This window comes from Megalobrama amblycephala, linkage group LG21 (assembly GCF_018812025.1).
Source record: "Megalobrama amblycephala isolate DHTTF-2021 linkage group LG21, ASM1881202v1, whole genome shotgun sequence".
In the NCBI taxonomy this organism is placed as follows: domain Eukaryota; kingdom Metazoa; phylum Chordata; class Actinopteri; order Cypriniformes; family Xenocyprididae; genus Megalobrama; species Megalobrama amblycephala.
The window spans coordinates 5,730,495-5,758,150 of NC_063064.1; the positions used below are offsets into that span (position 1 = coordinate 5,730,495).

General features: G+C 38.0%; 1 protein-coding gene across 1 annotated transcript in view; it reads left to right on the top strand.

Moving 5' to 3' along the window:
• The window catches only part of kif21b (kinesin family member 21B), a 131,075-nt gene extending 113,914 nt beyond the window's left edge, over nucleotides 1-17,161 (top strand). The window contains 1 exon segment of the mRNA XM_048173471.1: nucleotides 12,974-17,161. Coding sequence (XP_048029428.1) covers nucleotides 12,974-13,022 — 49 coding nt within the window. The 3' untranslated portion in view covers nucleotides 13,023-17,161.
• Nucleotides 17,162-27,656: the final 10,495 nt, after the last annotated feature.

The following is a 27,656-nucleotide window of genomic DNA, read 5'->3' on the forward strand; positions in this document are numbered from 1 at the left end:
AATTTAGCAAATCAAGGGAACGAAATAGTAAATCGTGCGCACGATTTAGTAAACCAAGGGAACAAAATAGTAAATTGTGCGGCCAATTTAGCAAATCAAGGGAACGAAATAGTAAATTGTGCGCACGATTTAGTAAACCAAGGGAACAAAATAGTAAATTGTGCACCCAATTTAGCAAATCAAGGGAACGAAATAATAAATAGCGCGGCCAATTTAGCAAATCAAGGGAACGAAATGGTAAATTGTGCGCACAATTTAGTAAACCAAGGGAACAAAATAGTAAATTGTGCACCCAATTTAGCAAATCAAGGGAACAAAATAGTAAATTGTGCGCACGATTTAGTAAACCAAGGGAACAAAATAGTAAATTGTGCACCCAATTTAGCAAATCAAGGGAACGAAATAGTAAATCGTGCGCACGATTTTGCAAATCGAGGAAACGAAATAATAAATAGCGCGGCCAATTTAGCAAATCAAGGGAACAAAATGGTAAATCGTGCGCACGATTTAGCAAATCAAGGGAACAAAATGGTAAATCGTGCGCACGATTTTGCAAATCGAGGAAACGAAATAATAAATAGCGCGGCCAATTTAGCAAATCAAGGGAACAAAATGGTAAATCGTGCGCACGATTTAGCAAATCAAGGGAACAAAATAGTAAATCGTGCGCACGATTTTGCAAATCGAGGAAACAAAATAATAAATGGTGCGCACAATTTACTTTTTTTTTTTTTTTTTCTGCATGTCATGTGCGGGGCTCTGTAGGAACGAAACACTGCTGTGTGTTACTTGGAGATGCACAACAGTTCTGCTGTGGCTTTGTTTGGAACTACTCTATATGGACAAGCATTGGGACACACCTCTTAATTACTGAATTCTGGTGTTTCATTCAGACCCATTGCCACAGGTGTACAAAATCAAGCACCTAGCCATGCAGTCTGTAGTTAAAAACATTTGTGAAGACATGGGTCGTTGTCGAAGAGCTCGCTGATAGGATGCCACCTTTGCAATAAGTCAGTTTGTGAAATTTCATCCCTGCTAGATATTCCTCGGTCAACTGTAAGTTGTATTATTGGCGTTTAGGTACAGCAGCTGCGTCTGAAATCACATACTGTATAGTAGGTACTACATTTGTTTTGAAACTTACTGTGACCGTTAAAAAAATATGTTCTATATATATTATGAATGTGGGTAGCACGAATGAAATTTGGACGTATTACATCCACCATGTTGTCATTTAACCTAAGGCATCAGTTGCATTGTCGCATTGCCTCCGTTCATAAATCCTCTCCCATGGCCTCATGGGATAGTAAAGTGTCCATCGAATGTGCACTTCAGAATCTCACTGGAAGTAGTAGGTCATCCAGGGACTTTTCGCCTACTGTTTTATGAATACAGTGAACATGGACGTGCTACTTGCCTCACGTACTGTTTTTCGCCTATAGCAGCGGTTCCCAAACTTTTTTTCCTGCGCACCCCCTTCTATGTCCCAACTGGGTTGGCGCACCCCCAAACCCCAATTCAAAAAAAAAAAAAAAAAAACGCAACAAAGCTTTGTTTTATCGCCATATAAAGACTCACGTTTAATCATGCGCAAATAACCAGAACACGCATGACAATAACAACATCAACAAAGTTTCAATATAATGCAACAACGCTACGCACAAGCTTCCACTTTTAAGAGGACGAGTGACAGACACAGGCTCAGTAACAGAAAGCACGGTTATTTTCAGCCGCGTAAAAGAAACATTGCAGCAATAGGCTAGGCCTATTAAATGACCGTGGAGCTAGCATTATCATCATCATAACACAACGGTTATGGAAATTAACGACAGTACATTGAATTAAATTGCAATGAAGTTACAAACGATCCACAACATTAAAGAGAATAAGCTCCGAAATAGATAAAATAAATAAAAACGAGGATCAATCTGAAACTTTTTAAGTGCGACAATAAAATTAGCCTACACACGATCCACAACATAATTAAGTAACAAAGAGCATAGCCTGCAGTGCATAAAAGAAGAGCAGTGCGTAGAAGAAGACAGCAGCTGTCTTCTTCTACGTTTCTATCAAAAACTAATAAATTATGGGCGTCGGAAGCAAAAAAAATGTGGAAAATTTTGATTTCCTTGGTGTACAAATGTGCATTTTAAGACGTTTTAAGGACAAAAAATTGGATAACAATAACTTAAAAACCATGTCAACAAATACATACATTCATGCACAGTTTTGAGGCAGCTTTAATCGCATGTTTGGTAATTTCATTACTTAATTTACAACAGAATAACGACGGTGCATGCCCGTAATTTCTTTTGCGCTTTTAAGCTATAATAATCTATGCAGCGCGCGCCGGCGCATTTGCGCGAGCAATTCTTGAGTTCACGCCTCGAGCACAGTAGGCTATAGCCTAACGGCGGGTTGGAGTTTTACCTGACAGCATTTCATCTGACCGCAGTTCACTGTTGTTCAACTGAAAGTCCCCCGTCCTCACCGTGCTCGTTTGATTTGCGCCTGGCGCTGAGGCGAAGTTGGAATGCACGTCTGAAAAGTGTCCCTTTTGCTATGGTCGTGAAGAGACATTTCTTTTTAAACGCAGCGTTTTATTTGTCAATGTTTTAAAAAATATATATATATTTTTGGTATTTTTTTATGCTCTGTTGGTGGTGTGTGGAGTAGTATCACCGGGGGAGATATTTTTTTTTTTTTTATCCCACCGGGGATAAAAATAATTCAGCAGAGGCAATAATTCAGCAGAGGATAGATAGATAGATAGATAGATAGATAGATAGATAGATAGATAGATAGATAGATAGATAGATAGATAGATAGATAGATAAGCAAGGTGCGTGGCTCGTGCGCAAAACTTGCAGCAGACACAAGAAGCAAGTTCGTTTTGTACAAAGTATGGTGATCCTGTCTTTAAAAGTGCATTAAAATAGAAACAAAGAAAATAGTCATTGAACAAGGAAAGCACTAGAAATTTTGGAAACAAGTCAGTTTAATAAAGTTATTTCATCATCGGGCTCTGTGCTTTGGGCATTGACACATGACGCGCTCTGAAAAATGAACAGACAAATGCTGAATTAGAGACGGTAAAAGTGAGTGGGTCCAATATCATTTGTCTTAAAAAGTGGGTGGGTCTTGTCCCACCCACATACAATGGTTCCGACGCCCATGAATTATAGTTTTTTATTTAAAATAAAAGCGATTACAAAGGAAATGTTTACTGTTCATGTTTTTTTTATTGTATGGAAAAATCCCACTTAAAAAAACAGACCGCCATTACATTCTTCCTCTCGCGCACCCCCTGGTGGCAGCTCGCGTACCCCTGGGGGTGCGCGCACCACACTTTGGGAATCCCTGGCCTATAGTATGGAAGTACGCATGTTTGGACACAGAGTCAGTCTATATGTTATATTTCTATATCATATAGAAATATAAGACAGAAACTCATACAGGGGCAGTTTTGCCCCATATATTGAATTTGGGGTCATTGTAACTGCATTTTACGAGACTACATCATGCATAAAAGCATGCTCTCTCAAGACAAAATGAGTAACATATTTGACAAAATGGCTGCTTTCACATCATTAAACAACAATTACAATATTATCGTAGATGATACATATCATACACCCCAAGTTTAAAGCATTTAAATGTCACGTAATGTGAGGAAATGCATATAAAAAAAAAAAAAAGATGAATTGTTTGTTCAAAAGGACTTGTTTGCAGCTTGAACTTCCCAAAGCTATAAATTAGCAGAAGAGGAAACTTCTTATGTGCACTGGGAAAACAAGATAAAGAGAACATGTTTTAAATATAGTAATTTTGAAATGATAATATAACCAGTTATTTACGGTCCTCTAATGGTTGTAAATGGGTCATCAGCTCAACGAGTCTGTTATGTTTTGCTCGTCTGTTTCTGTGACTCTGTTCAGTCTCTTACTCTCTTGTGATGTCTTTTTCCAGACAGTTAGACTACTTAGAAATGTTCAGTCAGACTAATATGTTTTTAAGACCTACTTTTGTGCATTTCGGGGGTGCTTGTTTGTAGAGCAGATGGTGTGGGCAGGGGATTGTGGGATTGTTTGACTGTTCTTCATTAATGTGTCTCTAACACAGCTCTCCTGCTCCTTTTAACTCTCTCTGTCTGTCTCTCTTATGCCTTCCCTTCGCGCTGTGGGGCTTCATACCTGCAGTGACTGTCGGGTGAAGTTGTGGAGTTATGTCCCCGGGCTCACGCCCTGTCTGCCCCGCCGGGTCCTGGCCATCAAGGGCCGGGCCACCAGCCTCCCCTGAGCCTCCACTAACCACCTCCTGCCTGCTTCCCTCTGGTACTGTCCTTTCTCTATCTAATCTTCTTATGTCTCTCTGTTTGAGTACATTTCCCCCTTTTCCCTTTTTCCCCCGTGACAAGTCCTTAGCTGCAACTCTTACAACATAGCAGCATGCTGTACTTACCAACAGAAAAGTGGTGTTTTCAGCCTCAGACGTTGTGTGCCGCTGATTATCAGATGCGTATTATACATAACATGTGGCAAGAATCTTCCAGAACTTCAAGCTGCGATGTGATTGGCTGGCTTCTTCGCAGCTTCTGTACTCGGGTTTCTGTGAGTCTGCTTGGAAACAAAATGGTTATGATAACTGCTTCTGAGGACGAACTAGTTGCCAGATTTGACAAACTTTGCAAGATGACATTTGAATGAGAACTTTCGTTGTGTATCTTTGAGAAATCATCAAGCTCAACCGTTTGTCTATGTTCAGAAAGTGTGCAAACATGTCAACTGAAAATTAGAAAAATTGATATAAATGTGAAGACAAGGGGAGCAAGTAAACTTTTAAAGTCGGCATGAAACGGAAGTTGCGACAGTCTTTTCTTATCTATTGAGCTGTATATCTGAGTGAAACGGGGGAATTGATTGGATGGTTGTGGTTTGCTATTGGTGGATCTCATGTGATTGACAGGTTGCCCCGCCCTTGTCAGAGAGAGAGAGATGAGAAGAGATGTCGCTACAAGAGGGAGGGGAAGTTATTCTGATTCAAGATTACAATGCACAGGGCTGTTCTAGCCACCATTGGACTGTAAAATGGAGGGAGACGACTGCTGCGCTGACGGACAGAACGAGCTCTCTCTGTCTTCAAAGTAAGCACAGTCTTTGCACTCTCTCTACCTCGCACATAATAATCTAAATCAACTGACACAATGCTAAAAGTTCGTAAGACCGAATCCATGTTTCACGAGGCGCATTCGGAGAATGTTTTTCCTGAATAACCGCTGGGTGTAAATAGTGCTCAGAAGAACGTCACCTCATCTTCTCTGACAGGCGCCCTGCACGTGCAGCTGACATAAACCACACTTTCAGTGAACAAAAAGAAAATCCTATCCAGTGGTGAAGTGTTTTCTGTGTTAACAAATCTTTTGCGATGTCCTAATAACAGTCGCGATTCGCACGCAACGCGTCTACGTCCGCTAATGTCCGATTCGCGACCTAATGACTCATTTGAACAGATTCATTTTAATGAATCATGACAACAACTGATCTGTCCACACGGTCTATAACGAATCATTTACGCGAACAACTCTGAAATGACAACATAAGTGTGCTTACCCCATTTAGCAAGAGTGGTTAGTAAAATTAGCCTTAATAATCCACAATATTTTCAGGTTATTTAAATGACAATGTGTAGTAAATTAGGCCTACCTATAAAATCAGTTAGTTTAGACTGGAGTGAGGTGAAACCAGAACAAAGCAAGTTGTTTTTAGCTACAGTAGGTGCATTCAATTGTATATGGTAGAAAATTATATTATTAGTTAATATAACTTCTAAATGCTACTTTTTAATATTTTTTCAGGTTTAGCAAAAAAGCATCTTCTCTTACAAAGCTATAAAATCACTTTTTTTTTTTTTTTTTGCAAAGAGGGCAAGAACAGAATTACAGTGAGAGTGACGGGTACTTTATTGTCAGTATCGGGCTCGCAGATCACGTGGGTAGGGCACTTTTTACTGTTTGTGTGACCATGTCTGTCACCACTGAAGACCATTTTTGACCCAGGAAAAACCCTGCATTGATTCATTTGAATTGAAATATTTAATACTTTCACAGCAAAAATTATGTATGCAGTTAATTTAGATTAATTAATCACAGAGTATGTAATTAATTAGATTAAATGTTTTAATCGATTTAATATATATATATAAATCATTTATCATAAATACTGCAATATTCCCATAAAATATCAAGAATTGTCCATTTTAATCTCATGCTGGCTTTAAAGTCCCCCCTGAAAATTAAAAATAGACCACGAGAGATACATGAGTGAGGATTTAGGGAGAGAATGAGAGTTTCTAGCTGTATTCTACTGGAATAATTCATGAGATGTTGTTCATTAAATCAAGTGAGCAGATCTTCACATTGCAAGAGAGGAACAAAAAGAAAAGGGAAAAAAACAAGAACCTACAACACAGTGCTGGGTAAAACGGAAGGAGCTGTTGCTGCAGAAGTTCTTGTGATATAAATACCACATGGAAATAGTAAGCGGTTACAATATTTTACTGACAGATATAATTAGAGGTAGACAGGAAATTTGTAACCCGGTCCTCCGAAGTGACAGATAATGACGCTCTCTCTGCTGATCTTCCATGCAAATGTTCTTATGCTTACAAAATGATTAAAAAACGTGCAATGTTGTAAACAAGAACACTCATCAATCAGTGAGTTCTACTCAAATAATTTTGTTAATGATGCGACGAATCAGTTTAAAATGAGTAAATGGGGAAAATGTGTGATATATAATATATCAGCATAAAATAAGCATCTATGTGAAAATCAGTAAACAATTTTTTGGAACTGATTCATTAAATAGACTGATTCTTTTAAAAGAATCTGGCTCCTCAGTGCTTTGCTATATTTTAGAGAAAAGGGAGATATTGGGCAGTTTACACCAGGTTGAGTTGGTTGACTGGGCCATTTTCAGCATTGCTGGTCAAACAGAATTTGTTTCTGGCAGCTACTGGCAGTCAGTGCAGATACTTGAGCAAAGGCGTGACAGTTCCTGAAGGTTAAAGACACGTTGAGCGGCAGCGGTGCGAATGCACTCGAGGGGACGTGAGCTGCAGAATGTCTGAGAACAAACTACACGGCTCAGCTGCGTCATTTTGTTGTTGTCAATTATTTCTCACTCTGTCAGTTGTATATCATCCATCTCTTGTGTGCATCTGTCTGTTTTTGCACCAGTTTCGTTTCATAGGCCAACTTCTCCAATGTTTGATCCCACAGAACTTTCCCTTGGCTCTTTCACTTTGGGCCAATAAAGAGGAACTGTACTAATTAGACTCCATGCGTTGTTGTTTTTTTTCCCCATTTCAGGTGTGCTCGAGTGTGCTCATCTTTCAGAGAGTAATAAAAACGTATTGTTCCCTTTACTGTGTTCAGCAGTGGTGGTGTAAATCCTTTTAATTGGTTCTAGTTAAGGTCTAGATACCACAAGATACATCTTACCTCACCGCCTCGTCAGACTTGGTGTAGTTTTACCAGGATCCGCTGCAGTATTGTTGTTTAAAGCAGAAGTGCTTTTAGCAAGACCTAGAAATTTAGGGTAAAACATTCTTAGTGAAACATTTTTCATATCCCATTTTTTTTAAACCACATGAAATTGTGCATGATTTATACTTATTTACAGAAAAAACAAATTTCTTCTGGGTTAAATAAAAATTAATTTAATTTAAGCTATATTTTTTCCTTAAAAAAAAAAATCTGTCTTATTATCTTATATAATTTTGCTTCTCAAGTGAATTAATCTTGTTTTTGTTCCTGGAAAAATAGTGATTATATATACAGTACAGTCCAAAAGTTTGGAACCACTAAGATTTTTAATGTTTTTAAAAGAAGTTTCGTCTGCTCACCAAGGCTACATTTATTTAATTTAAAATACAGTAAAAAACAGTAATATTGTGAAATATTATTAAGATTTAAATAACTGTGTACTATTTAAATATATTTGACAAAGTAATTTATTCCTGTGATGCAAAGCTGAATTTTCAGCATCGTTACTCCAGTCTTCAGTGTCACATGATCCTTCAGAAATCATTCTAATATGCTGATTTGCTGCTCAAGAAACATTTATGATTATTTTCAATGTTGAAAACAGTTGTGTACTTTTTTTTTCAGGATTCCTTGATGAATAGAAAGTTCAAAAGAACAGCATTTATCTGAAATACAAAGATTAGATTTCAGATAAACACTGTTCTTTTGAACTTTTTTTTCATCAAATAATCCTGAAAAAAAAATATTGTACACAAATATTTTGTTCAATTGTACACATTAAATGTTTCTTGAGCAGCAGATCAGCATATTAGAATGATTTCTGAAGGATCATGTGACACTGAAGACTGGAGTAATGATGCTGAAAATTCAGCTTTGCATCACAGAAATAAATTACTTTGTGAAATATATTCAAATAGAAAACAGTTATTTTAAATTGTAATAATATTTCACAATATTACTGTTTTTTTTCTGTATTTTTAATTAAATAAATGTAGCCTTGGTGAGCAGACGAAACTTCTTTTAAAAACATTAAAAATCTTAGTGGTTCCAAACTTTTGGACTGTACTGTACTTATTTAAACTTTATCCCAACTGAAAATTTTGTCTTACTATCTTATGCAGTTTTGCTTTTCAAGTGGAGTAATCTTTTCTTTTTCTGGAAAAAAATTAGTTTATATATATAAACTAATTTATTTTATATATATATATATATATATATATATATATATATATATATATATATACATACATACATACATACATACACATACACACATACACACACACACACACACACACACTCACACACACTGCACAGCATAAATGAGTACACCCCCTCTGAACAAATACAAAAGATGTATTTTCTTTATGATCACTAATACAATTCAAGGAAAGATGGCAAAACTAAAATGTATTAAACATATACATAATAAAAACTGAGAAATATATGTCATAAATAGCCATAAAAGAAGTAAATTAGCCAATTTTGTTTAAATAAAGGATTGCAGAAATGAGTACACCCTAGATTTAATTCAACAAATGTCTAAGTACTCTAGTACTTAGTATGCCCTTCCATAATTTTAAATATACTGCTCTGACCCTTCAATTCAATTCACATTTATTTGTATAGTGCTTTTCACGACACATTACATCAAAGCAGCTTTACAGAGAATGGATGTCAACATTACAAGTTTAGAGAATTGCAGTTAATTACATGCTAATAATTTAGGCATTTTAAGTTACAATCACTGTTAGCAGTTTAATTGAAGGTAGAAGCAATGAGCTCCTGGAAAAATGAATTACATATTAACAATAATTAGGATATATAGATATTTGGGAATGTGCATGTTGATCCAGATATTTGCGTCATCTGAAGTCCTCGCAGGAGTTGGCGCCGTCTCTTCAAAGGTGTTGGTCATCTGAGGTCTTCTGAGACCCTTCTTGGCACGGAGTGTACAAGTTCATGACAAATTGTCACATCTGTTCTGTTTAACTCCTGGATGATGAGCTCCTTAAATGCCCTGATTTTTAATGTGGAGTGTTGCTCAACTCGTCTCTACAGAATCCCCCACAGGCGCTCAAGAGTGTTAAGATTGAGTGTAGTATATGTCCACAGAAGGTTTTTCACCTTGGGAGAATGCATATCCTAACTGTCATGTTGAAAAAATGCCCAACAATGCAGGGAATGAGGAAAGGGTAACATCTTCTGTTTCAAGTTTGTGTATTAAATTACACAGTGTTGTGGGAATTCATGACAGCATTGACTCCCTCACACCTTCAGCACTCCTACATCCCTATATAAGAGCTTTACTACCACTGAACTTTACTGTGGGAACCAGGCACTTCTCACTGTACTCCTCCTCTAGCAACACCAGAACATTTTGGATGCTGTTAGATGCAAAATGATTGATTTGGTCTCATGAGACCAGAGTATTGATTCCCAGAATCTATATTTTGTAAATATGGGCTTTGGAAATGACTGACTTTATTGTGCTTTGGCTACAGTAGGTAGTTCCAGTGAGAACAACAACCATGCATGTCGTTTCTGCAGGCTGCATCTTACTCCGTGAGATAAACAGCCGCTCTTTTCATAGCTTTTGCTGGCTCTGAGACACTCACTTGGTATTTCTCCTGCTCTTTGTCTAGCAAAAAAATCCATCACAACTAAATGAAAGCTTAAAATGAAGGCCTGATATTATATAACAGTTCCATTGTTTTTGAATTTCTGTGTTACTTTTGCTATATTTTCACACTTAAAACAATGATTTGGTAATCCTCTTGTACCACTGTCCTCTATTGTGCTAAGAAATAAGACTCCTGACAGTTCTAACCAGAAAGACTCGGGAGGCAAGATAACGTAACAATGATATTTATTAACAATCAGCAAGCAAAATATTGTAAGATGAAGTTCTTTGGCATAGGCTCCATCCGTAGCTCACATCCTAAAGGATTGCGGACTCTGCATTTTCTGCCTTAAGATGAAGGCAGGGGCGTAGCTGACCCCCTGGGAGGTATGGACAGGGACCAAAGTGGTTCTATTGTTGTCAGCATTAAGTCTGAGAATGATTCAGTGGGCTATGTAACACTTTTAATTGTCAATAAATGACTTCTCTTTAAATGTTTTGGTTCAACATGCTTACCTGTTGATCAAACATTGCCTTAAACTTACACCAGATCATTTTTATTTCATTTTATTCAGTAACTTTTAGGAGGGTGTACTCATTTTTGCTACACAACATTTTATCACCTTGAAAATCTCATTTTCTTTATATATATATATATAAGTTTATTTGAACTTTATCTTATGCAGTTTTGCTTCTCAAGTGAATTAGTCATGTTTATTTTTTTCGGATAGCTCTGTGCTTTGTTACTTCTAAAAAGAAATAAAGTCTCAGCTTTCAAATTCTGACAATTTTATCATGGAATTTCAAACAATAAACATGACCTGACAGATGGTTGTAGAGCCTCAGTTCAAGTGCAGCTCAGAGCACGAGTCATCTCTTCATCTCTTCTACTTTAATACAAGTTATAGCTCGAAAAACCATGCATGAACATCAGAAGTAATATTGAAAGGATACAGAACAATGTACCGAAATCCTGTATCATGTCTCATGTAATCACTCTATCAGTGTTTCAACCAAGGAAAGATGTCAATAAAACAGCTTGTGAACAATGTCACTTAACGTTGCATTTACCTCAGGGATGTTATCCAGCGTTCACAGTTCGTTAGTTCGCTATAATATTAACAATAGAGAGGAACGTATTTGCTATTAATTATATATGTATGTTTAAATAAATTTGCCATGAGAACAAGTGCTTATGAAAACTACCTTATATGTGCAACTGAGTTGTATACAAACATTTCAGTTTTCATTTAGGTGTAATTATTATATCTGAAAATAAATAGCTGTTTAAAGGTGCCCTAGATTCAAAAATTGAATTTACCTTGGCATAGTTAAATAACAAGAGTTCAGTACATGGAAAATGACATACAGTGAGTCTCAAACTCCATTGTTTCCTCCTTCTTATATAAATCTCATTTGTTTAAAAGACCTCCGAAGAACAGGCGAATCTCAACATAACACCGACTGTTACGTAACAGTCGGGGTGTACGCCCCAATATTTGCATAATGCCAGCCCATGTTCCCAATATTATGAAAGGGCATTACACAAGGGCAGCCAGTATTAACGTCTGGAGCTGCACACAGGTGAAGCATCAGACTAGGTAAGCAAGAACAACAGCGAAAAATGGCAGATGGAGCAATAATAACTGACATGATCCATGATAGCATGATATTTTTACTGATATTTGTAAATTGTCTTTCTAAATGTTTCGTTAGCATGTTGCTAATGTACTGTTAAATGTGGTTAAAGTTACCATCGTTTCTTACTATATTCACGGAGACAAGAGAGCCGTCGCTATTTTCATTTTTTAAACACTTGCAGTCTGTATAATTCATAAACACAACTTCATTCTTTATAAATCTCTCCAACAGTGTAGCATTAGCCGTTAGCCACGGAGGACAGCCTCAAATTCACACAGAATAACTTCCAAATAAATACTTTACTCACATAATTCGAAGCATGCATGCAGCATGCATGACGAACATCTTGTAAAGATCCATTTGAGGGTTATATTAGCTGTGTGAACTTTGTAAATGCGCTGTAATATAGTCGACAGCTCATGTGGCAGGGAGCACGCGATTTAAGGGGGCGGCGCCGAGTGTAAATCAGTGCATAGTTAATGATGCCCCAAAATAGGCAGTTAAAAAAATTAATTTAAAAAAATCTATGGGGTATTTTGAGCTGAAACTTCACAGACACATTCAGGAGACACCTTAGACTTATATTACATCTTGTGAAAAAGCATTCTTGGGCACCTTTAATATAATACATCTGTTGTTAATTGCAGCCAGTATTATAGTGTACCAAATGAGAGGGTTCTCTGTATAGTTTATATATATATATATATATATATGTATGTATGTATGTATGTGTGTGTGTATAAAATATATATATATATATATTATAAATATACGCTTATTTGAACTTTATCCCAAACTAATGACTAGTTAATTTGCATCACGCTGCGATTCAGAGCTCATCTTTTTCCTCAGAGATGCAGTGTTAGTTAAGATGCGAGCGTGTGGTTCTGTTGGCTGCTTCACACAGCAGGGTTTTGATTTTTATTGGGATAAAGCAGTGCATACGCCTAATTGGTGAGAAGAGCAGGGACTCGTGTGGCGGTTCCCTTTGTGAACTCTTGGTTTTGATGTCTGTGCCATCTCTTCAATGTGAGGAGCCACAGTGACGGTGTCTGAAGATTCAGACAACCGAGTGTCTCTGTCTTTCTGATTATTGGCCTTGTGCATCTCCTCCACCTCTCATTTTATGTCTGTTTCTTTGTGTTTCTTCCATCCCACAGTGACATGAGAGTGAAGATTTGGAATCCGAAGATGGGGAAGAAAAGGTGAAGATCCTCCGTTTGGAACGATTGTTATCGATGGTGCCTTTTTGGGATAATTGGACGCCACAAGTTTAGGTGTCCGAAACCGACCTTGGAAAGGAGTCCAGAGGTCAGCCGCCTCAATCCAGAAGGCCAGTTTCAAGGACCTGCCTGAAGGAGATGAGACACAGCCGTCTGTTTTAGAAGACACAACCCTTTCAGTCTGACGCATCCCAGGAATATGATCCGGTGATCGTCTGAGGAACTGCCGGTTGCTTTCTTCTAGATGTTTTAAGGTGCCATTTTGGTGATGCCGAAACTATATTATCTGTACAGTGAAGTGTTCTCCTTCACTTCCTGTCTAAATGAAAGCAAGTCCTTGAGATGACTTCATCTGTAGCTGCTGATTTTACTTCAGAATATTTATCACATCAAGGAAACAGAATAATCCAAGGTCACTTTTTTATTCTTAGAGAGCCATATGACTTTAGCCTTGACCTGTTACCAGAAACTGAATCATTTCCTCTCAGTATCCAGAAGATTGGCACCTTTTGTGTTTACTAAGGATGAGCAGACGCAGAGTCGTCGTCAATCCCAGTCCCACGTTCCCTCAAAACATTGTGCAATAGTATGAACCACCATGTTTTTCAATGCCTTCCTCTTCAGGGGGATTCTCTGAGCATTTCAAAGAACTAATGGCTTCCTTAAATTTTCCTAAACCACAGACAAACATTGTACAGCCCTCTTCCGATAAGTTTCCTTTGCTTTTAAACTCGTTCACTCCATCCTGCTGTGAATTTTATGTTTTCTACCTCAGGTTTAAAGTTAGATTTTGTGTGTGAAACCTTCACTGATTCTGATAGGATTCCAGCTTTATTGTCTTCTAGATGTGTGAACCGAGGTCTCAGAAGTATAAAGCAGGATTCAATGTCTGCTGAGTGGGCATTTTGAGGGTCTGCCCGTGTAATAAGCCCATCTCATCGGGGGACCTGTAGAGTTTAGTGACACTAGCAGACACTCTTAGGCAGAATTAGATGCTTCCTCAGGCTCAAGCGTCTGATCGAAGGTAACGATCCCCTGAGGACAGTAGAAAAGGATTCAGCAGGCTTTGTTTCATGTTGCTGGACACAGTCCTGGTACGACGAACAGAATTTCAGACAATCTGAATTGGATTGTTGGATATAAATTTGGTCATTTTGTTAGCTCTGTATTTTTTCTATATTACGGCTACCCTCTATAACACTTTAAAACGGAAGTGTTGGGAAAATTTGCACAGTGTCTTTTGATGTTTTCTTTCTGGTGCTCTGCACGTCTGGTCCATGTTATGTTTTGTATCATTTTAAAGGGATAGTTGTAAAACTGTGATTTACTCCTAATTCTTATGACTTTTTTTTTTCTTCAATGGAACATAAAAGGAGAAGTTTAACAGGTTGTTCAAACTGCTCTTTTCCTTACAATGAAGGCACGTGAGGTGCAGCTTTTGAGTTTCAAAAATGAGCAAAAATCAGGAATATATAAAATTGTTGCTCTTTATTCCAAGACTTTGGAAGTAGTGTTATCAAAAGTAACGACTTCGGTACCAAGTCGGTAGTGAAATTTAAAAAATATGACGCTTTGAGCACTGTTGAGCAGATTTGTGAACACCTCTGATTGCCCATTGGTTCACGAGCTCAACAGATATATCTGTGATTGGCTACAATGATCAACGCACAGGAGTGTTTGAATTTGAAAGCGGGAGCGTTTGAAAGCAGCCGTCTATCAGCAGACCGGTGCTTTCAAACGCTGCCGTGTGTGTAAGCGCTCGGTGAAGAGCGTCATTGATGTCTATTTACAACATGTTTCTGAAGCGTTGATCATTGTAGCCAATCACAGACATATCTGTTGAGCGCGTGAACACGATGGCCAATCAGAGGATGTTTACGAATCCACTCAACAGTGCTCAAAGCGTCACATTTTTTAAATTTCAGTACCAATATGGTACCGAAGTCGGTACTTTTGACAACACCATTTGGAAGACTGTCAACACAGTCCAATTTTGATTTAGAATTCAATTAGTTACTCAATAAAATTCTTGTCTATGTATATTCAAATATGGCATTTAAAGATCTGTCACATCTATAATGACTTTAGTTTGTTTATCACGTAAATATGTCTTATGAAGACTTGGAATATAGTGCACAAGTCAAGTGAAACTTTGATTTGTTTTTTTTGTTTTTTTTACTTTTTGGATCTTGACTTTACCTGTTCATTGTAATTATATGGAAAAGAACAGCTGAACAATCCGTTAAACTTCTCCTTTTGCGTTCCATTGAAGAAAAAGAGTCATACAGGTTTGGAACACCAACAAATTCAGTAAAATAATACAGAATTACAATTTTTAGGTGATCAATCCCTTTAATCGCCCTAATAAGATGTAAATCATGCTAAGAAGAACATCATCCATTGATGATTCTCTCTCCCGCACAAGCATCCATGATAAAACCAGCCGTGTTAAAGTAGGTCAAATTAGGCAGTGTGTTCTCCAGTCCTCCTCTCAGAGTTTCACACCCTATTAAATGAAATAGGAAGCAGCCTCCTCTGCATTGGAGGATATGGCGTGCCTGATGGGGGTATGTGGGCGTTTGCGAGCTTGTCTTGTAGAACACATGCAACTTTGTTTATTTTTGCGCCATCAATCTTGCTGTGCCACACGCCACTCCCTTCTCGGGCTACCCCAGATTTACAGTCTTTTTTAATGAAACACATCTATCACAAAGGTTTTGGGGCAGCCCTAGGCAATTCACCACCTGAACGCAGCCGTGTACACGAGCTGCTGTAAGGAGGAAGCTCTTATTTCCAGTCGACAGGGATGCGCTTTATCTGATGAACGACCCACAGCATGGATAATCGCACATTAAGCGCTGCAGGAGTCGGGATTCCCAAGCTACGACAAGAGATTTGATCAAATTTGCAAGTTACCTTTTTCGATCTGTATTTTTGAAAACATTGTGATGTGGCATAGCTGCTGTCAGTCATTTAAAACTACTACAGGGCGTTTCTAAGGACGAATCTTTAGACTGGAGTCATTTGTATAATGTAAAGCTCATATACATATATACATATTCATGAGGAAGTATGCAGTAGGGGCTTCCTTAACCTTTAGGTTAATAGATTTCTGCCAATGGTTCACTGCATATACACCTTTCTAAATTTGACAGTAGTGTCATTAAGCCAGTATGTCATCCTCATTAAGATTATATACAAGTTTGCGATTCTAGAACGTGGAACTATTAACACTATAAGGTGTTTTTGACCAAATTATTCCATTTTTTTCCTTTTGAATCCGAGTGATGCGCTCATAAAAAGAACTGTTTTTGGATCTTTTCTGTGAAGTCTTTTATAATAAGGCCAAATTTATTAAATAATGATCAGAGAATCTACTTCAAAGAACTTTTGTTTTCAAAACTGTGAAAAATGCTGCTTTATTCCATCTTGCATCTTTTTTAATATGAGTCTGTGTGTTTTGTTCTTAAAGTGAGATCAAAATATACGACATCAAACGTGTTACCAAAGTTTGGTTTAAATAATCACTTGCACATTTCTAAACCCCCAAAAATGAATCAAAATTGTATGTTTGTACTGGTTATGGTTCAAGCGAAACGAACAACAGGCCTAATTCTATCTCTTAAAGGGATAGTTCACCCAAAAATGAAAATTACCCATAAGGTGTATGAGGTGTATATGACTTTCTTCGTTCAGCCAAACACAATCGAGTTTTATAATGGCAGAGGATGAGATTTTGAAACCCAAAAAAGTGCATCCATCCATCCATCCATCCTAAAACATATTCCACACGGCTCCAGGGGGATAATAAAGGCCTTCTGAAGTGAATCGATGCGTTATAACAAGGACGTAGCGTAGAACGTCATGTCATTGTGTACTACGTCGTGGAAGTTAGCGCTTTTTAGACACAAATCGAATGCGTATGGCTGTCATGCCAAAAGCTTATTATTTTACTTCATAAAATTTTAAATAAGGACATTTTTCTTACACTAATGCATCGATTCGCTTCAGAAGGCCTTTATTAACCCCCGGAGCCGCGTGGAGTGCGTTTTTTGATGGATGGATGCACTTTTTTGGGATTCAAAATCTCACCCTCCATTCACTCCCATTATAAAGCTTTGAACGAGCCAGGATATATATTTTTTTTAATATAACTCTGATTGTGTTTGGCTGACAGAAGATAGTCATATACACCTCAGATGGTTGAGGGTGAATGATTTTTGGGTGAACTATCCCTTTAACAAAGTTGTTCGCAAAGACGTGTTTGTGTACAATGCAACTATGCATTTTAATTCAGTGCAACAACTTACACCAATAATTTCACGTACAATTTCCACATTTCATTCTGTTTGTTTCTACGATTGAGGTTCAGAATTTGTGTTTGTACCGTTTGTTCTATTCTAATAATGCGTCCTATCACAGGGTCAACCTTTTTTAATAAGTGCCCCTCATTAGTGAGATTATAAAAGACTGTGCGTCTTTAACTCATTTCATTTTAGAAATGAAAAAGCATTGTTTTGAATACCATTTTGAAGCATTTTTGGTACAATTGTAATATTCTTGGGAAAGGAGCTTGTCAAAATGTGCTCGGTATTGCTAGGACTTAAAGACTGTGAAATTGGTTTGCGAATACGGTTCCATAACACGTCGTCCACACAGATAATTTCAGCCTCTCCGCTCTCTCTCTCTCTCCATTGTGTCTGAAAGCTCATTGGTTCACAAGGCTGCAGCTGAGATTGACAGTTACAACCTTAAATACTCCACGCTTTTTACAGCCATGCCAGTCAGTGGCCTGCAATTCCTGGTGCTCATCTTAAAGACGGTCTTAACTTTCAGTGTATCTGAAGCTTCTGGGGTTTATCTTTCTTACGCATTCAGCTTCACAGCAGTAGTTTACCGGGGGTACGTTTAGTGATGTAGCTTTACTGTTGCTTACATTTTATATTCTAGGTCAGTGATGCATGGCATGGACATGCTGTATAAGCTTCTACATCTGTATAGAATCTTAAAGGAAAGCTTTTCTGTACAGGGGAGATTGTCGACACCTGTCTATCGATCAGCGTAGCGTCAACCTGCGGCTTTGCCCCACTGTAATGCCAAAGGTGTCGCCCAGCTGCCTTACGCCCTCTCTGTCTCTCCCAGCCTGAAGCACAGGGCTGCACTGCAATACGCCTGACGCCTTACCTCACTTTCAGTGTGTGGAACATCATGCCATCGCAAAACGCTGCTTTTAAATGCCTTATGCATTTTTTTGAAAAAAAAAAAAAATATCTGTTTGAATGGGTGCTTTGTAGTTACCTGGCAACCCAGGTATGCAGTTAATTCGCAGATTAGAAAAGACATTTAAGTAATAGAGAAAAAGAGGCTGAAATTAAAGGCTTGTCAGAACAATCAGTCATTTTCAAGGCGTTCAGCTCGAGTTCAGCTGACGGTTTAGGCAACTGCTGAGGGCTTGTGAAACGCAGCGGGACGTATACCAACAACGGTCACAGGTGCCTTTTATCGCATTGACTCCTCCCAAGGAATGTAAATGTTTGTACAGAGTTCCTTTCTTTTTGTTACATGTGCATGCGACCAAACTGGGTGTAAAATATCTGACTGTAAATACTGTACAGGTTTTATTTAATGATGGTTCAAGCATTCCTCCAGAGAAATAAATAAAAAATGTGAAAAAAAAAAAAAAAGAATTTGTGCATTTTCATGTTTTGCATTTCCTTTTTACTCACGGTAGGAGTTTGTTCCGAGTGTTCTTGTGCTGTTTTCTTGCTGTTTATCTCTGAGATAGAATTATGGTTGAGTTCCTTCCTGTTTCCTGTCTGTGATGAGCCTGCAGATATGATCTGTCCATATAGAATCACTGGCTTGCTGTCATCACACATCAGACGACTACAGGGTGAATCTCATGAAAACATCAGGTCACATTTAACACGGAAATCAAGAGGGAAAAAAGCAACAAAATAAATTGTATTGTGCTTCCTTAAAATATATTTGCAAGTATTGTGTGTGTGTGTATATATATGTAAATATACACATACACAGTATGTGTATAGTGTGTGTGTATATATATATTTTATAGAATTTTTTGGTAAGATATATTTTTTTTTTTTTGAAAGAAAGAAAGCTGCATTTATTAGTTTAAATACACAGTAAAATCATTAATATTGTGACATATTATTTCAATTTAAAATTACTGTTCTATTTGAAAATATTTTAAAATGTAATTTATTTTAATTTATTTTTTTATTTAATTTTCAGCATCATTACTCCAGTCTTCAGTGTCACACGATCCTTCAGAAATAATTCTAATATGATGATTTACTACTCAAGAAACATCCAGTAACACTTTCAAGGATTAGTATTCAAGGTGCCCAAGAATGCTTTTTCACGAGATGTAATATAAATCTAAGGTGTCTCATGAATGTGTCTGTGAAGTTTCAGCTCAAAATACCCCATAGATTTTTAAAATTAATTTTTTTAACTGCCTATTTTGGGGCATCATTAACTATGCAGTGATTTACACTCGACGCTGCCCCTTTAAATGCTCACGCTCCCTGCCAAACGAGCTCTCGACTATATTACAGTGCATTTACAAAGTTCACACAGCTAATATAACCCTCAAATGGATCTTTACAAGATGTTCGTCATGCATGCTGTATGCATGCTTCGAATTATGTGAGTAAAGTATTTATTTGGATGTTAACGTTTATTCTGAGTGAATTTGAGGCTATATTTCTGTGGCTAACGGCTAATGCTACATTGTTGGAGAGATTTATAAAGAATGAAGTTGTGTTTATGCATTATACAGACTGCAAGTGTTTAAAAATGAAAATAGCGACGGCTCTTGTCACCGTGAATACAGTAATAAACGATGGTGACTTTAACCACATTTAACAGTACATTAGCAACATGCTAACAAAACATTTAGAAAGACAATTTCACAAATATCACTAAAAATATCATGTTATCATGGATCATGTCAGTTATTATTGCTCCATCTGCCATTTTTCGCTGTTGTTCTTGCTTGCTTACCTAGTCTGATGATTCATCTGTGCACAGATCCAGACGTTACTGGCTTGTGTAATCCCTTAAACATGGGCTGGCATTATGCAAATATTGGGGCGTACACCCCGACTGTTATGTAACAGTCGGTGTTATGTTGAGATTCGCCTGTTTTTCGTTTAAACAAATGAGATTTATATAAGAAGGAGGAAACAATGGAGTTTGAGACTCACTGTATGTCATTTCCATGTACTGAACTCTTGTTATTTAACTATGCTGAGGTAAATTCAATTTTTGAATCTAGGGCACCTTTCAAAGGATTAGTTCACTTCAGAGTTCAAATTTCCTAATACTTTACTAACCCTCATGTCATCCAAGATGTTTATGTCTTTCTTTCTTCAGTTGAAAAGAAATTAAGGTTTTTGAGGAAAACATTCTTAAATACTTACACACGGAATTTGAACAACAAATTTGAGCACGATCAGTCATAAGTATCAATTTACATTCTTAATCGGCCTTACAATCGGTTAAGTGTGTGCGCGGCTTTAATCGTGGTAAATCAAGAAAACGAGATGCAAACAATAAGACTAATCGTTGAGCTATATAACAATGATTAGTTTTCTATTGATAAAAGGATCCAAACAGTTGTCTAATAACACAATATATTAAAGTGTCTTTGGTGTTTTCATGGTTTCTACGGAAGTAAAATCAGAAATCGAGGGTAACGCAAATATGACATAACTAAAGGATTAGTTCACTTTCAAATAAACTTTTCCTGATAATTCAACTTAAGGAATGTAAGTAGAATAGGGAAGGTGTAGGACATACAGCGTAAGCTTTTTAAAGAATACGGAAAGCGGAAGCACGTGCAAGGTGATCATTTGTGTTTATAAAGCATATACAGTTGTATTTTTTTCGAAAATGACCAATCGTTTCGCTAGATAAGACTCTTAGTCCTCGTCTGGTGTCGTTTAAAGCCCTTTGAAGCTGCACTGAAACTGTAATTTTGACCTTCAACCGTTTGGAGGCCATTGAAGTCCACTATAAGGAGAAAAATCCTGGAATGTTTTCATCAAAAACCTTAATTTCTTTTTGACTGAACAAAGAAAGACATGACATCTTGGATGACATGGGGGTGAGTAAAGACATATTTAAAACAGTTCATGTGACTACAGTGGTTCAACCTTAATGTTATGAAGTGATGAGAATACTTTTTTGTGCACCAAAAAAACAAAATGACTTTATTCAACAATATCTAGTGATGGGTGATTTCAAAACACTGCTTCATGAAGCTTCGAAGCTTTATGAATCATTTGTTTTGAATCAGTGGTTCAAAGCGCGTATCAAACTGCCAAAGTCACGTAAACTATTGAAATTCCAAAACACTTATGACGTAACGAAGCCGTGTTTACTGAAATCACATGACTTTCAAGCTCTGAACCACTGATTCAAATCAAAAAAAGATTCGTAAAGCTTCATGAAGCAGTGTTCTGAAATTGCCCATCATTAGGATATTGTTGAATAAAATCGCTATTTTGTTTTTTTGCCGCACAAAAAGTATTTTTGTCGCTTCATAACATTAAGGTTGAACCACTGTAGTCACATGAACTGTTTTAAATACGTCTTTAGTAGCTTTCTGGGTGTTGAAAGTGTTAATCATCTTGCTGTCAATGGAGGCCTCACTGAGCCATTGGATTTTATCAAAAATATCTTAATTTGTGTTCTGAAGATGAACGAAGGTCTTACAAGTGTGGAACGACATGAGGATGAGTAATTAAACTAATCCTTTAATTATGAACCCTTTAATTATGCTTGTAATTCACCTTATAATGCATTGTTTGGCCTCATGAATAACCACAGTTATAATACATTACCTGTATATTCATCGAACAAACCTTTAGAATGTATATTGCATTAAAACACATGACAAACAACCTAATTTTTTTTTAGGATTCTTTGACTAGAAAGTTCATTTATTTGAAACAGAAATCTTTTATAACATTCGGAATGTCTTTACTCACACTTTTTATCAATATTTTGCATCCTTGCAGAATAAAAGTATCCATTTCTTTAAAAAAAAAAAACCTTATTGACATCAGACTTTTGAATGGGAGTCTTAATATAATGAATAAAATAACAACAACATAATGTGGACATGTTCGTGACTGTTATCATGATGTTCATACAAATGTCATTCAGAACATGGACAATCTTTGAGGAGAAAACCTTATTCATCACAGAAACTGATATTTTCCTGGCTAATGGTGACAAAAGACTCGGATGTGACATTTCTAGTAGGGATTGATCGAGGTTTCTGTTTCCCAAGCGGATGTCTCTGAAAATGTCGAAGTCTGAACTTGCAAAAGCATTTTGCAGTTGACAAAAATGTATTTGTAGCAACTTTATATTGACTGTTTGAACACTGACTCAGCCGAACTGCGTCAGCCCCTGATGTCGTTACAGAGCGCAAAGGGAGATGAAGCTTTCCGGAAAAGCAACGCAATTTAAACGGCAGTCATACATCTTCATTTCACGTGTAAATCATCATCATTAACTGGCGAGGCTGTGCTTGTCTTCTTTCCTCAGGAGGACTATGGGATGATGATGGACGAGTGGCATCAACATGTGATCGAGGCGATATGGCCCTAGAAGGGTAGGCACTCGTACAGACCGTTCACAAACATCCTCCATCACACACTCCCGCCATCAATGTTAGCTTCAGTTTGAATGAAATCGTTCACCTCAGGTCGTTACAAACCCACGTGACTTGCTTTCTGTCAATATTTCATTGATATACTTGGTTCATTGGTAAGTTAAGTTTTACTTAAATAAAATAAAATGGCATCTAATTTGCACTGATCAGGCATTATGAGCACTGACAGGTGAAGTGAATAACACTGATTCTCTCTTCATCACGGCACCTGTTAGTGGGTGGATATATTAGGCAGCAAGTGAACATTTTGTCCTCAAAGTTGATGTGTTAGAAGCAGGAAAAATGGGCAAGCGTAAGGATTTGAGCGCGTTTGACAAGGGCCAAATTGTGATGGCTAGATGACTGGGTCAGGAGCATCTCCAAAACTGCAGCTCTTGTGGGGTGTTCCTGGTCTGTAGTGGTCAGAATCTATCAAAAGTGGTCTATCAATGAAGGAACAGTGGTGAACCGGTGACAGGGTCATGGGCGGCCAAGGCTCATTGATGTGGGGGGCGAAGGCTGGCCCGTGTGGTCCGATCCAACAGACGAGCTACTGTAGCTCAAATTGCTCAAGAAGTTAATGCTGGTTCTGATAGAAAGGTGTCAGAATACACAGTGCATCTCAGTTTGTTGCGTATGGAGCTGCATAGCTGCAGACCAGTCAGGGAGCCTATGCTGACCCCTGTCCACCGCCGGAAGAGCCAACAGTGGACACGTGATCATCAGAACTGAACCACAGAGCAATGGAAGAAGGTGGCCTGGTCTGATGAATCACATTTTCTTTTACATCAAGTGGATGGAACGCATGGCACCAGGATGCACTATGGGAAGAAGGCAAGTCGGCGGAGGCAGTGTGATGCTTTGGGCAATGTTCTGCTGGGAAACCTTGGGTCCTGCCATCCATGTGGATGTTACTTTGACACGTACCACCTACCTAAGCATTGTTGCAGACCATGTACAGCCTTTCATGGAAACGGTATTCCCTGGTGGCTGTGGCCTCTTTTAGCAGGATAATGAGTCCTGCCACAAAGCAAAAATGGTTCAGGAATGGTTTTGAGGACCACAACAACAAGTTTGAGGTGTTGACTTGGCCTCCAAATTCCCCAGATCTCAATCCAACCGAGCATCTGTGGGATGTGCTGAACAAACAAGTCTGATCCATGGAGGCTCCACCTCACAACTTACAGGAGTTAAAGGACCTTCTGCTAACATCTTGGTGCAGATACCACAACACACTTTCAGGGGTCTAGTGGAGTCCATGCCTTGACGGGTCAGGGCTGTTTTGGCAGCAAAAGGGGGACCAACACAATATTAGGAAGGTGGTCATAATGTTATGCCGGATCGGTGTATATGAATTATAATAGTTTATATTAACTTCAACAACATCATGTGAAAACTGTCCTTGTGAAATCGTTTTTCATCGTCGGTGTTATAGTGTGTTACAGAAACGTGACCTTCTGACTAGTGTGTGACTTTGCGTCATTGGTGACTTCAGTTTACCGGTTTTCACTCTTTTTAGTTTTAACTCAATCCACATATTTTTGACTGTCATTTTGTTTTTTCTAGATTTTTCTTCAAAAATCATTGTTAGTGCTTGCTTAATATCATGGTTCTTGTTTTGTTTTGTTTTTTGTTTTTTTGTCAACAGTATATTTTAATTGATTTACATTTTTTCATCAGTAAATTAGATAAAAAGATTAACGCAACATTGACTAAGAATCTTGCGACATTGAAGTCGTCATGAAACAGAAGTTGTGCTCATCTTTTCTTACCTATTGTGAAGTATATCCCAGTGAAACAGCTTCTGGAACAAGAACAAATGGGGCTTAATTTTATCTGTGGGGAATTGATTGGATGGTTGTGGTTTGCTATTGGTGGATCTCATGTGATTGACAGGTTGCCCCGCCCTCATCATCAGAGAAGAGATGTCGTTGCAAGAGGGAAGGGAAGATATTTTGATTCAAGATTATGAGGGCACATCATTAAAAAATGGATAAATCATTCATGGTCACCATTTTTTTTTAATCAATGCAGAGATTTTCAGTGAATAACAACCTTAAATCTGTCTATTTGCCATGCAAAGTTGTTAGGTTCTGAAGTTTTGGAATATGACGAGTACTTTTTTAGGATACTTTACTGGTGCTTTTTTTGTCATATTGGAGCTTGACAGTCGAAGTCCCCATTCACTTTCATTAAAGGTGCCCTAGAATCAAAAATTGAATTTACCTCGGCATAGTTGACTAACAAGAGTTCAGTACATGGAAATGACATACAGTGAGTCTCAAACACCATTGTTTCCTCCTTCTTATGTAAATCTCATTTGTTTAAAAGACCTCTGAAGAACAGGCGAATCTCAACATAACACCAACTGTTACGTAACAGTCGGGATCATTAATATGTACGCCCCCAATATTTGCATATGCCAGCTCATGTTCAAGGCATTAGACAAGGGCAGCCAGTATTAACGTCTGGATCTGTGCACAGCTGAATCATCAGACTAGGTAAGCAAGCAAGGACAATAGCGAAAAATGGCAGATGGAGCAATAATAACTGACATGATCCATGATAACATGATATTTTTAGTGATATTTGTGAATTGTCTTTATAAATGTTTCGTTAGCATGTTGCTAATGTACTGTTAAATGTGGTTAAAGTTACCATTGTTTCTTACTGTATTCACGGAGACGAGAGGCGTCGTTATTTTCATTTTTAAACACTTGCAGTCTGTATAATTCATAAACACAACTTCATTCTTTATAAATCTCTTCAACAGTGTGTAATGTTAGCTTTAGCCACGGAGCACTATCAAACTCATTCAGAATCAAATGTAAACATCCAAATAAATACCATACTCACATGATCCGATGCATGCAGTATGCATGACGAACATCTTGTAAAGATCCATTTGAGGGTTATATTAGCTGTTTGAACTTTGTAAATGCACTGTATTATAGTCGAGAGCTCGGGGGGGCAGGGAGCGCATGATTTAAAGGGGCCGCAGCCTGAATCGGTGCATAGTTAATGATGCCCCAAAATAGGCAGTTAAAAAAATTAATTAAAAAAAATCTATGGGGTATTTTGAGCTGAAACTTCACAGACACATTCAGGGGACACCTTAGACTTATATTACATCTTGTAAAAACTGGTTCTAGGGCACCTTTAAGTCAAAAAGAGTAGCCTACATTCTTCAGTCATTTTGTTTGGATGACACACGGGTAAATAAATACTGAAAACTATTCAATTAAACCTTTAAATGATACGACTATATTATACGACTATTACACTTGCCAGGAAATGCTTAATATGCTCTGGAGGAGACATTACACATGCAGTCAGACGTTAGCACAAGCCTTTCATTCATCTCAGTGTATCTTGCTGAGGCACATCTGCCATTTTTTGGCGGTCCCGCCCCTTGGCTGTGGTTCTAAACCCCTCGAGTTGCGGTGCAGAGGCGGTCTTCGCTCCCTGCGCTCTTCGGGGCAGCGCTGCATCCTGCGGAGTCTGCTGAGGGGTGATAATGAGAGATTGTGTCTGAGGCGGTGGGAGAGATGGAGGATGGAGCTGTGGCTGCACTGTGATCGCTGAGAGCGGAGAGGCCAGGGCTCATTGAGCTCACCGTAGGGGGCACCGTTGTCTCTGCTCCGCACTAGGATGTGTGTGCGCTGATGACCCGCTTTTACACAGTTTGTAAGAGACTTCTCTATTGAAAACAAAGCTGGAGGCTGCGAGTACAAAAAAAAATCAAGTGTAAAAGGTGTGACAGAGTGTTCGAGAGAGACAGACAGAGAAAGAGGAGAGCGGTGTATAGGAGAGATTTGGATTAAAACATCTACGATGATAGACCTCAGTACCACACGTACGTCTCCAAGATGTCTTTTAAAGAAAGCTTCATCTGGAAAACATCTGTTGTATAGAAACATCTGATGAACCTCTTGAGGCGCTTGAACCCTTTTGAGCCCCAAACAGGAAAATGACATGCTTGAAGTCCAATTAGGGCTTTTCACACTGCGCTTAACCCCGGGTTATCTTCGTTCTAAACACTGCTTTTAACCACGGGTAAAAGAACGTTTCACACTTGTAATTTAGAAGCGGGGTTATGAAACCCTACTCCCGAGCAGGTTTAGCACTGCTTTTGTAGCGTTAACCCCACATTGTGGTGCCATTCTTGTACAGTGTGAAACTAATGCTTGACGCTTAGCAACAGACAACCAATCACGTACTTTGCCTGCTTTGGACTGTCATGGAAACACTGCACATTGTATATAAACAGTAAACTCAGCGTTTGAGAGGAAAAATGTCAAATGCTGACAGAAAACGCAACAATTTGATTGAAAAAGAGACTGTTTCATGCTTACCTTTTATAGTCTGAAATGTCTATTCAGTATAAATTTGATAACTTCATTCTTTATAAATCTCTCCAACAGTGTGTAATGTTAGCTTTAGCCACGGAGCACTATCAAACTCATTCAGAATCAAATGTAAACATCCAAATAAATACTATACTTACATGATCCGATGCATGCATGCAGTATGCGTGACGAACATCTTGTAAAGATCCATTTGAGGGTTATATTAGCTGTGTGAACTTTGTAAATGCACTGTATTATAGTCGAGAGCTTGGGGGGCAGGGAGCGCACGATTTAAAGGGGCCGCAGCCTGAATCGGTGCATAGTTAATGATGTCCCAAAATAGGCAGTTAAAAAAATGAATAAAAAAAAATCTATGGGGTATTTTGAGCTGAAACTTCACAGACACATTCAGGGGACACCTTAGACTTATATTACATCTTGTAAAAATGAAATGTCCATTCAGTATAAATTCGATGGTAAAGGATGTGCAATGCTAGAGCTAGCCTATGTAAACAGGTCGCGTGCTGCGTTTATCCAATTAATTACACCGACACCGCAAATATGCAAATAAGAACGTTAA